A 12,512-nucleotide genomic window follows, 5' to 3' on the forward strand; every position below is an offset into this window, starting at 1 on the left:
ATGCGCTCGCTCGCGCACATGGACACACAATTTTATAATATGTGTGTTGGCATCACAACAGTGCATGAAATTATCACAACTTGTATATTAATTTTACCCCAGAATGTCACTTTTCATGTAAAATATGTTATAAATGCATAATTTAAAATTGTGTATGGGGAGGTGGGGGGAGGGCGCCAAGCTGTAAGGTTTGCCTAGGTTGCCTAATACCCTTGCACCGGCCCTGTGCATAGCAGCAACGCTCCCCCCCCCCCCCCCCCCCCCAAAGTACCCCTGCAGGAAGTTTTTAATGCTGGTAAGTGCTTGAAAAGTTGAGGTAAAATGTTTTAAAGTTTCACGCATGATGCATAATGGCTGTTGCAAATTACTTACTGGCCGATTCAGTATGGTGTGCTCAGCTGAGCACACCTTTGCAAAAATAAAAAAAAAATTAAAAATCTGCCCGCTGGTTGGAAGACGGACACTCAATTTTGCCAGCATCCGTTTTCCGAACCCGTGGCTGTCAGCGGGTTCAACAACCGACGCTGGTAAAATTAAGCGTCGGCTGTCAAACCCGTTAACAGCCGCCGCTTCTGCCAATAAGGAGGTGCTAGAGACGCGCTAGTGACCCTAGCGCCTCCTTATTAGCGCGGGCCCTCATTTGCAAATCTTTGCTTCCTGAATCGTGCACCCAGGAGAATGGCCTGGGCGCGCGTCGGGAGAGCAGGCGCTCAGCTGCTCTCCCGTGCGGTTTACTGTATTGGCCCGTTAGAAAGCTATTCTAGGGTACAGTATATGGCATTATTTATTAACTAGTAGGTCTCAGACCTGCATGCCTACAGCCCACCCATGTTAACCTTGTGCCCACCCAAAAAATCTATTCTCGCTACGCCACTGCATTAGGAATGGACGTTATTTAAAAGTACGATATCAATCACACCAAAAAAAACCCACACACACCAACGGTGTATTCCAGTACACACCAATGTAAACAATTCAAAAACAACAAGTGTCCTGGTACTAAATTTTAAATAGCACCTAATACGCCAAACTACTTATGTATGACCCTCTATTCACGGGCAGACATTGTCAGTACTGCTCGTTTTGCATAGGGGTCACTAAACCTTTAATCAAATATAATTTTTTGTTGATTTTTCAAAAATTTTTTAAACAATTGCAATCGAGAATAAAAAAACGGATACTTATCCGCACTCGGAACCCAAACCCGACATGGCCATGTTTCGGACTTCTGTCCTGCTTCAGGGGAAAATATTCAAAAAGCCAATTCAGGTGGTAGAAAACATCTTCTTCTTTCGGCGAATTTACTCCGTGCCTATCCTGTTTGTCAACGCGGGCTGCATTTCACCCCGCTGAGTTTAAGAAATGGCGACAACCGGAAACTATTTATACAATGTCAGCGCCTAATACCTCCCTTTCCGGTCAATGAATGGTGGTTCTCTAACACGTCCTCTCAATGTTGCCAACGCTGGGGTACCTCCCCTCGACAGGGAAGGACATTAGTTCTCTATCACATCCTCTCAACACTCCCAGCGTTTGGCCCTCCTCTTCCGGTATGAGATGTTTACTATTCCATCTTTGAAAAAAAGCGCTTTCAATCTTGCATAATATAGTAGAACACAATTAGATTCTCTGCACTCGTATTCATAATGGATCGCAAAGTAAATCACAGTAGCCCATGCTTGTAAACACTAGATATACATCACGTCCTCACTGGATAAATACTGTAAAACAATTTTTTAGAAATCATTCGTAATCACAGTCCCCTGCATCATTCATTAGACACAGAACTTAAAGGCTTATTCAACAACCACAGTCTAGTTCAATATCCAAACGGATAGAAACATTTTTGTCCAGATACCAAAATTTGATAATATTGAAAAACAATCAAATGAGAGAGTACCAATTGATTCTCTCATTTAAACCATTTGGGTCCACAGTATTCAAGTGAAAAATCCAAAAATGTTCCCGTCGATTTAATGACAACTGTATGTCTCCTCCTCTTGGATTTGGATCCACTTGTTCCAAAATGGACCATCTCAAGTCAGTAAACTGGTGATGATGATTGATGCAGTGTTGTACTAGGGGGGCTGCAAGTTGATGCAGTGTTGTACTAGGGGGGCTTGCAGCCCCCCTAGTACAACACTGCATCAATCATCATCACCAGTTTACTGACTTGAGATGGTCCATTTTGGAACAAGTGGATCCAAATCCAAGAGGAGGAGACATACAGTTGTCATTAAATCGACGGGAACATTTTTGGATTTTTCACTTGAATACTGTGGACCCAAATGGTTTAAATGAGAGAATCAATTGGTACTCTCTCATTTGATTGTTTTTCAATATTATCAAATTTTGGTATCTGGACAAAAATGTTTCTATCCGTTTGGATATTGAACTAGACTGTGGTTGTTGAATAAGCCTTTAAGTTCTGTGTCTAATGAATGATGCAGGGGACTGTGATTACGAATGATTTCTAAAAAATTGTTTTACAGTATTTATCCAGTGAGGACGTGATGTATATCTAGTGTTTACAAGCATGGGCTACTGTGATTTACTTTGCGATCCATTATGAATACGAGTGCAGAGAATCTAATTGTGTTCTACTATATTATGCAAGATTGAAAGCGCTTTTTTTCAAAGATGGAATAGTAAACATCTCATACCGGAAGAGGAGGGCCAAACGCTGGGAGTGTTGAGAGGATGTGATAGAGAACTAATGTCCTTCCCTGTCGAGGGGAGGTACCCCAGCGTTGGCAACATTGAGAGGACGTGTTAGAGAACCACCATTCATTGACCGGAAAGGGAGGTATTAGGCGCTGACATTGTATAAATAGTTTCCGGTTGTCGCCATTTCTTAAACTCAGCGGGGTGAAATGCAGCCCGCGTTGACAAACAGGATAGGCACGGAGTAAATTCGCCGAAAGAAGAAGATGTTTTCTACCACCTGAATTGGCTTTTTGAATATTTTCCCCTGAAGCAGGACAGAAGTCCGAAACATGGCCATGTCGGGTTTGGGTTCCGAGTGCGGATAAGTATCCGTTTTTTTATTCTCGATTGCAATTGTTTAAAAAATTTTTGAAAAATCAACAAAAAATTATATTTGATTAAAGGTTTAGTGACCCCTATGCAAAACGAGCAGTACTGACAATGTCTGCCCGTGAATAGAGGGTCATACATAAGTAGTTTGGCGTATTAGGTGCTATTTAAAATTTAGTACCAGGACACTTGTTGTTTTTGAATTCGTTATTTAAAAGTACCATCTGAGAAGCCCATCCAGATGTATTCCATGAATTAGAACAGGTGGAAGAAAAGCTAAACTACTACCGGCATGGTTAAAAGGTGAGATAAGAGAGGCTATAATAGCTAAAAGACCTTTTTCAAGAAATGGAAAAGGGATCTGAATGAAGAAAACAGAAAACAGCATGAGCACTGATAAGTTAGATGCACAGACTTGATAAGGCAAAGAGAGAATTTGAAAAGAAACTTGCCTTGGAAGCAAAAACTCAAAATAAAACCTTTTTCAGATAAATTCAAAGTAAAAAGCCTGTGATGGAGATAGTTGGGCAATTAGATGGTCAGGTGGTAGAAGGGGCACTTAGGAATGACAAAACCATAGCAAAGAGACTAAATGAATTCTTTGCTTTGGTCTTCACTGAGGAAAATGTAAGAGAGATACCCATGCTAGAAATGATATTCAAAGGTGATGATTCAGCAGAACTGAAACAAATCTCAGTGAACCTGGAAGATGTACTAGAGCAAATTGACAAACTAAAGAGTAGTGAATCACCTGGACTAGATGATATACACCCCAGAGTGCTGAAAGAACTGAAAATTGAAATTGTGGATCTGTTATTAGTAATTTGTAAACTATCCTCAAGATTGTCTATGGTACCTGAAGACTGGAGGCATGCCAATGTAATGCCAATTTTTGAAAAGGGCTCAAGGGGTGATCCAGGGAACTACAGACTAGTGAATCTGACATCTTGTGCAGGTAAAATGGTAGAAACTATCATAAAGAACAAAATTGCTCAACATATAGATAGCTTTGTCCCATTAAACTATGTCTAACATGGATTTAGCCAAAGGAAGTTTTGCCTCCTCAATCTGCTATATTTTTTTGAGGGCATAAATAAACATGTGGTAAAGGTGAGCCAGTTGATATAGTGTGTCTGGATTTCCAGAAAGCATTGACAGAGTCCCTCAAGAGAGAGTTCTTAGGAAATTAAAAAGCCATGGGATAGGGGGAAGTGTCCTATTGTGGATTGCGAACTGGTTAAAAGATAGAAAACAGATAGTAGGGCTAAATGGTCAATTTTCCCAATGGAGAAAGGGATCTGTTTTCGAACCACTGCTTTTTAATATAAATAATCTGGAAATGCAGACGAGTGAGGTGATCAAATTTGCCGATGACACCGAATTTTTTCTAAGTTGTTAAATCACAAGAGTATTGTGAGAAATTGCAAGAGGACCTTGCAAAACTGGGATACTGGACATGCAAATGGCAAATTAAATTTAATGTGGACAAGTGCAATGTTATGTACTTAGGGAAGAATAATCCAAATTATAGCTACACAATGCAAGGTTCCACATTAGGAGTCATCATTTAGGAAAAAGATCTAGGCGTCATTATTGATAATAAGTTGACATCTTCTGCTCAATGTACAGCAGCAGACAAGAAAGGAAATAGAATGCTAGGAATTATTAGGAAACTAATGGAGAATAAAAAGGAGAATATCATAATGCCTCTGTATCGCTCCATGGTACGACCGCCTCTTGAATATTGTGTTCAGTTCTGGTCATCACATCTCAAAAAAGATATAGCAGAATTAGAAAAGGTACAGAGAAAGGCAACCAAAATGACAAAGGGGATGGAACGATTCCCTTATAAGGAGAGGTTAAAGAGGTTAGGACTCTTCAGCTTGGAGAAGAGATGGCTGAGTGAAGATGTGATAGAGGTCTATAAAATAATGAATGGAGTGGAATGAGTAAACGTTAATTGGTTGTTTACTCTTTCAAAAAGTACAAAGACTAGGGGGGACACAATGAAGTTACTAGGTGATACATTTAAAACTAATAAGAGAAAATATATATTTTTTTACTCAACGCATAATTAAGCTCTGGAATTCATTGCCAGAGGATGTGATAAAGCTATTATTATAGCTGCGTTAAAAGGTTTGGACAAGTTCCTTGAGGAAAAGTCCATAAAACATTATTAATGTAGAGTTGCACAAATCCACTGCTTATTCTTGGGCTAAGCAGCTTGGAATCATATCTACCCCTTGGGATCCTGCCAGGTACTTGAAAACAGGATACTGGGCTTGATGGACCTTTGTTCTGAAGCAGTATGGCAAGTCTTATGTTCTAACAGCTTTCCTGTTCACGTGTTCTTCAGATGGCAAGGCAGCATTTTCACTTACACCAAAGAAGCTGCACTCCACTTTTCCTATGCTAGACTAGCCTGATAGCTCAGAGAGGCTTGTATCAGGTCAGAGTAGGACTAGCAAAAATAAGGACAGTATGAAAAGGTTCCATATCTGCCCATACCTGTCATGCCCTGGGGCATCTTTAAAAGAAGAGCATATGAAGAAAGGAAAAATAAAACATAACCTTATCAGTCCAGAAATAGACACACTCAACATCTTGATCTTCATCTGCTATGTCATGACACCACTTACGCACCATATACCTTCTCCCTAATAGAGAGCTTTTAGCTAAAATACTGATGTACTATTTGAGCTGTTTGGGATGCCGCACTTAGACCAGACCATTTTCTGTCATCAGCATCCTCATTTGTACCCCTCTCTTTGGTCTCTGCAGCTGCCTTCAGCCAGGGAAGATGGTACTGGACACAGATATTATGCAGCATGTAACAAAGACTTTGCTGACATTGACAGGAGCATGGGGAGGAAACTTCCAGTGTGGTTTAGTGAGTGAAACTGATTTTTAATTAGCTCAGAGGTACTCTGTAAGTGCCCTGGTGGTGTTACAGACACAGTTGTAATAGTCTTTGGAGGCAGAAGAATAGAATTGGCAGCCAAGCCAACAAGAGGTAACCATTATCACCTTCAAGCATAGAATGAAAGTTGTGCACCATGAGATGCTAGATATTGTGAAGACATCTTTAGCATCACTTACCTGTTTATTGGTTCCAGCACTACCCAGTAGATCTCCATCTCCTGGATCCCGACCACATATATACTCCATACTAGGGGAGCTAGAAAACTTTTAAAACTATATATTTATTAATTTTCACAAATATACATACATTATTTGCAGGAAAATAGGAAGCGTGGCCTAAGTAATCACATAAAGAAGAACGTAAAACAAGAAAAATAGTTAAAACCCCAATATTCCCCTATGTAGTCCCCAAATATGGAGGGATCCAGAAATACACGGTGAAAGTGATCTAACAATTAATCAAGCATACAACAATAAAAAGGAAATCACACCCAAGAGTAGCTACAAACAAACAAAGTGGCTCTCATAATTGCAGACCCTCACTGACACCAGCCACATTCCTATCTTCCCTCCCTGTGGCAGGTGTAACTTATCCAGGTAACTTAACTGGATAAGTACAAATATTGCTACTTTTCTAGCTAAGTTAACCAGATAAGTGCTGCTGCTACCCAGATCCGCTCACTGAATGCCTCTGACTTATTCAACTATCTACTTAGATAAGTGATTTATCTGACTAAGTGGTGACTGCTGAACATAGCTGGATATTCAGCGGCCGCCATTTAGCTGGATCAGTCCAGAAGGGATTAATGGGGTTTTGGGTTTATTTTGTATCATGCTGAATATTTTTTTTGTATACCCCATCTATCTCCCAACTTGGTTCTTTAAAGACAGATACTATTTGGCAAAACCTGAATTTCCAGACCCCAAAAAACAGTGGTAGGTGAGTCGACCCCAGGTTTGTATCATCTAGCCTTTTGCTAATCGATGTTTGATGCTCATTCAGTTATCACTTCATCCATCTTGATTCTGAGATTTTCCACTGCAGAGCATGCTTGCGATATATTTGTAGTAGTAGTGTTAAAAGCTCATGTACTGCACCATTTTTTAAAATAATTCTTATGTTGGCCTAATCAAAAATTTCACAACCTGCAAAGAATCCTGTTCTTTCCAGGATTAATTGACACCCTACTACTGGTGTAAGAGCGATGTGCCAGAGAACAGCCAAAACTGATGAGCTCTCTTGCAGGTTTTATATATTTAATAATGGACTTTGTTTTTATGAACAGATGAATCAAAATAGTCACGTCATCCTATGTGGCCAGATTTCCCAGTATAATAAAGATGTGCCTTATCCTCCTCCACTGCCATCTCCAACAGAAGCAGCATTAAGAGACAAGAACATCACACGGTATCTTTCCCTGTCCATTTCCTCTTCTTTCTTTCTCTCCGTCTGCAAAGTTGCCAAGTGGGAACAATTTTTAAAAGGGAGATTTTCAGCATTTGAGAAAATAACCTTATTTACACTAGTGACAACAGAAATGAATGAGGAGGACAGATAATAGCCATTTCTTCTAGGACAAGCAGGATCGTAGTCCTCATGTTCGTGACATCATCGGATGGAGCCCGGCACGGAAAATTTTTGTCAAAGTTTCTAGAAGCTTTGACCAGCACACTGAGCATGCCCAGCCTGCTGCTATCTGCATGTCCACACGAGGTCCCCCTTCAGTCTCTTCTTTTCCATGGTGCAGTTACCTTGTGATTTGTGGAGCTTTCCATTTTCTTATTTTCTTCTCTACAATTTTGGGGTTTTTCCCTTTTTTCTTTATCAGATCCCACTTCACAGTCGGCGCCTCCTCGGTCAGTAGGTTATTATTGTTGTTTTTTCCAACTTTGCAATCGATTCCCAACTCCTCGCCTTATGGTGACCGCACGCCAGGTGTTTTTTCATGGCGTCAACCGATTTTTGTCAGTGCCCCCAGTGCCTGCAGACCATGTTCATCATGGATCTGCATGAGGTTTGCATCCTCTGCCTGGGGGCCTCGCATGACGTCCATGGTTGTCGTCTGTGTGACCAGATGACCCCAAAGGACGTTGGGCATGCTCAATAAGATGGAGAAACTTTTCGGAGCTCCAAAGTCTGCTCCTTCTACTCCTGTGTCAGCCCCATTGACGCCGAGTGGTAGAGGGGAACCCCTCGACATGCTTCCCTCGCTGTTCCTCTCGCCAGTACCTCCAAGGATTGAGGGAACAATGGTAGGTCCTCGGTGATTTCACCGCTCTTCTGGACATTGGGATCCTCTGCACCGGGGAAAGACCAGGCCAAGCACTGAGGGAGATCCCACAAGTATCGCCACCGGTCACCATCAAGGCAAGGCTCTGGTTCTGGTGCAGAACCAGCGGCTGCCGGACCACCACCAAAGTGACACTGGCCATCAGAGGCCCCATACTCCAATGCTCCCAATAGTCCTAGGTGTTCCCCATCGATATCTGTGCTGGGCACCATGCCACCTCGGAGACCTGAAGAAGAGCCAGTGTCGCCTCGTCCCCCTCCCTCAGTCCTGGCCACTCCAGACTTTCAGGAGGAGTTGAACCGCAGAGTGCAGTCTGCGGTGCTCAAAGCGCTCCAGAGCATTGAGTTGCTGGTGCCGCCGGCCCCCACACCAGTGCCCTAGCCTCCGCCATTGATGTTAGCACCCCTGCTAGAATGTCTGGACGTCCTCTTGGGCACCTTCCCAATGCAGCCGGTGCTCGAGGGACTCTCGATTCCCCAACAGTCACAGATACCCTTTTCCGGGGCAATCCCAGTTCTCGGGTCTTCCGAGGAGGAAGATGCAGCCGGTACTGTGTTCCCCAGGCCACGGTTCCCCAAGCCTTTGCCAGGCCCCTCCAGCTTCCCGCAGCCTCTGGTCCCCTCGATGCCAGGGGAACCATCGATGCCCTCAAGGCCTCCAAAGCCATTGGACTGTTACTCTTTCACAGACCTCACCCACAGCATGCTGTTCCCAGTGAGAAGGAAGGGCCCTACGACCCTTGAGCTGATGACTCCACAGACTTGTCCTGACTATTCGGACTATCCCCTCTTGGAGCCCTCCCCGCCGGAGAAACAGCGCCAGTCGCCTCCCGAGGGTCTGTCCTTCGCAGGGTTTGTCAGAGCCAAGGCCGAAGCCATCCCTTTTTAGTTGCTCATGGAGGAGGATGCACGACATAAAATGCTGGAAGTACTCCAGTTTGTAAACACTCCTCAGGAGATCGTGGCAGTCCCTATCCATGACATCTTCAAGGACCTCCTCCTCCAGATGTGGGAACATTCCATTTCTATCGCCTCCATCAACAGAAAGGCTGATGCCACCTATTTGGTACAGCAGGCCGTGGGGTTTGAGAAGTGGCACCTCCCTCACCAGTCGGTGGTAATGGAGTCCGCCCTGAAAAAGGCCAAACCCCCGACCCTTGTCTCGGCCCCACCAGGGCTAGAGCACAGGGAGTTTGATGCCTTGGGCAGAAAGGCTGTTTGCCCGCATTGCCACCTACCAGCTACTCATGACCCAGAACTTCGCAGAGGGCCTGCCTCAACAGCAGCAAGAGGCACTCTCGGCCATTGTCCTACTGGGTCTAGAGGCTGGCAAGCACGAGGTGCATTCCACCTAAGATGTTTTTGAGAAAGCGGCCCGCGTAGCTGCAGTGGGCATTGGCGCCCGGAGAATGGCATGGTTTAGAGCCTCCGACCTCCATCCGGAAGTCCAAGAAAGGCTACCCGACCTCCCCTGCACAGGTGAAAACCTGTTTGGGGTTAAGATCCGAGATGCGGTAGCACAATTGAAAGACCATCATGACACCCTTCAACAGCTTTCTGCTAGTGCCTCTGACGCCCTGGCCAGGAAGCCCTTCAGGCAGGATCCCAGAAGCCCTTTTACAGGCAGAGGAAATATTATCCTCCGGCCTCCAAGGTACGCACACCTCCAGGGACTGCCCTCGACAACAGCGAATGCCTAGACCCCAGCTGGCGCCCCAGCAAATCCCGGCCACGGGTTTTTTGACTGGAGGCGAGGGAGCGGAAGTCAATTAACCGTACGCCTAGCGCCGGATCCCCCAGTAGGAGGCAGACTCCTTGGCTTCACCCATTGCTGGGAAGACATCACATCGGACTGCTGGGTCCTTACTATCATCCGTCAGAGGTACTGCTAAGCTTCAATCAGTTCCCAGAGATCTCTCCCCCATGTCCATTCTGGGGTTCGTCTGCCCAACAGGTCGTACTTCAGACGGAACTCTCCGCCCTCCTCGTAGCGGACACAGTGGAACTGGTTCCTCTCCATCAGCAGGGCCGAGGGTTCTATTCAAGGTATTTCCTCATTCCGAAAAGGAATGGCGACTTGTGCCCCATCCTTGACCTCAGGGCGTTGAGCAAGTTTCTTGCAAGAGAAAAGTTCAAGATGTCCTCTGTGGGCCCATTGATCCCTCTCCTCAGAAGAGGAGACTGGCTCTGCTCCCTCGATCTCAAAAAAGCTTATGCTCATATAGCCATTTTCCCCAGGCACCAGAAGTACCTCCGCTATGTGGTGGGGGGGGGCCCATTACCAGTACAGGGTGCTGCCCTTAAGGCTGGCCTCAGCCCCCCATGTTTTCACCAAGTGCCTAGCAGTGGTGGCCACCTATCTCAGATGTCAGTTGGTGCATGTCTTCCTGTACCTAGACGACTGGTTGGTCAAAAGCAATTTCTGCGCAGGTGCCTTAAGTGCTCTGACCCTGACAGTGCAGACGCTACAGACGTTAGGGTTCATCATCAACTACCCCAAGTCTCATCGCTGTCCGTCTCCTCAGCTGGACTGCATAGGAGCCAGACTGGAAATGGCGCAGACAAAAGCGTTTCTGCCCAGGGATCAGACTCTTGCCCTCGCCTCGCTGGCCACCTTTGTCTGGAACAGCCGGCAGGTATCCACCCGCCTTCTGCTCTGCCTGCTAGGCCACATGGCAGCTTCCATCCATGTGACTCCTCTCGCCCGCCTGTGCATGCGGAGGACTCAATGGACCTTACGGTCCCACTGGCGACAGGCATTCCAAGACCTCAAGACTCACATCGCAGTCACAGATCCCCTACCAGTGTCTCTCTCCTAGTAGGAAGATCTCTCCAACTTGGAGAGGGGTTTTTCCTTCCAGGCTGCTCTGCCTCAAGTGGTCTTTACCACCGATGCCTCTCCTCGGGTCTGGGGAGCCCATGTGAATGTTATCCACACACAGGGTCTCTGGACCGCCTCTAAAGCCCATTGTCAAATAAACTTCCTGGAGCTTCGGGTGATCCATTACGCCTTGTAGGCATTCAGGGACAGACAACCAAGTAGTGATGTGATATATCAACAAGCAGGGCAGCACTGGCTCATTCCTGCTTTGTCTGGAGGCGGTACAAGTGTGGACTTGGGCCCTGTCTCAGGGAATGTCTCTCCAAGCTTTGTATCTGCCAGGGCATCTGAATGTGCTGGCGGACCACTTAAGCCGCTCCTTCCAACTTCACGAGTGGTCCCTCAACCTGGAGGTAGCGGCCAAACTGTTCCACCGGTGGGGTACACTGGATGTGGACCTTTTCGCCTCCCCCCACAACTACAAAGTGAGCAGATTCTGCTCCCTATGGTCAGGGGACTGGCGTCCAGCCTATGATGCCTTCTCCCTCCACTGGGGGAGAGACCTTTTATATGCCTACCCTTCACTACCGCTCCTTTGAAGATGTTGAAACTTCAACAGGACAGAGGGACTATGAATCTTGTGACACCCTTTTGGCCCCCAACAGGTCTGGTTCCTGCTGATGCAGGACCTGTCAGTACAGACCCCCATCCGGCTGGGACGGCACCCAGTCTCATCTCCAAGAATCAGGGCACCCTACGCCATCCGAACCTCCAGGCATTGGCTCTGACAGCTTGGATGTTGAAGGCATAGTCCTTCAACCCTTGGCGCTCTCGGACTGCGTCTCCCAGGTTTTGGTGGTGTCTCAGAAGCCTTCCACCAGGAAGTCCTACAACTTGAAGTGAAAAAGTTTTTCAACTGGTGTGTGGGTCATGACTTGAATCCTTTCTCATGCCTCCTCCCTCGGCTGTTGGACTACCCATGGCACTTCGCCAAGTCTGGGCTGCAAATGAGCTCTGTCAGTCCACCTCAGCGCTGTCAGTGCATACCATTGTGGTATCGCTGGCATGCCCGTTTTGGTACAACCTCTAGTAGGCCGTTTTATGTGGGGTCTTCTCCAGCTGTAGCCCCCCCCCCCCTTCGGCCTCCTGTTGCATCCTGGGATCTCAACATTGTCCTGGCACGGCTCATGCGCTCTCCTTTTGAGCCATTGCAGTCTGCAACCTGAAGTTCCTCACCTGGAAAGTCATATTCCTGGTGGCGATTACTTCCGCTTGCAGAGTCAGTAAGCTTCACTCTCTGGTTATGTACCTGCCATACACAAGGTTCTTCCATGATCATGTAGTCTTGTGTACGCATCCTAAATTTCTGCCCAAATAGTGTCTGATTTCCACCTCAATCAGTCCATCGTTTTACCCACCTTCTTTCCGAGGCCTCATTCCCAC

The 12,512-nt window shown here is 45.9% G+C and overlaps 1 protein-coding gene across 4 annotated transcripts in view; it reads left to right on the forward strand.

Annotated features, from left to right (window-relative positions):
• The window catches only part of PTGR2 (prostaglandin reductase 2), a 129,257-nt gene that overhangs the window by 98,236 nt on the left and 18,509 nt on the right, over positions 1-12,512 (forward strand). For all 4 annotated transcript variants that reach the window (XM_029598676.1, XM_029598678.1, XM_029598677.1 and 1 more), the window contains one exon: positions 7,245-7,366. In XM_029598676.1, coding sequence (XP_029454536.1) covers positions 7,245-7,366 — 122 coding nt within the window. The remainder of the gene's footprint in view (positions 1-7,244; positions 7,367-12,512) is intronic.

This window comes from Rhinatrema bivittatum, chromosome 4 (assembly GCF_901001135.1).
Source record: "Rhinatrema bivittatum chromosome 4, aRhiBiv1.1, whole genome shotgun sequence".
In the NCBI taxonomy this organism is placed as follows: Eukaryota; Metazoa; Chordata; class Amphibia; order Gymnophiona; family Rhinatrematidae; genus Rhinatrema; species Rhinatrema bivittatum.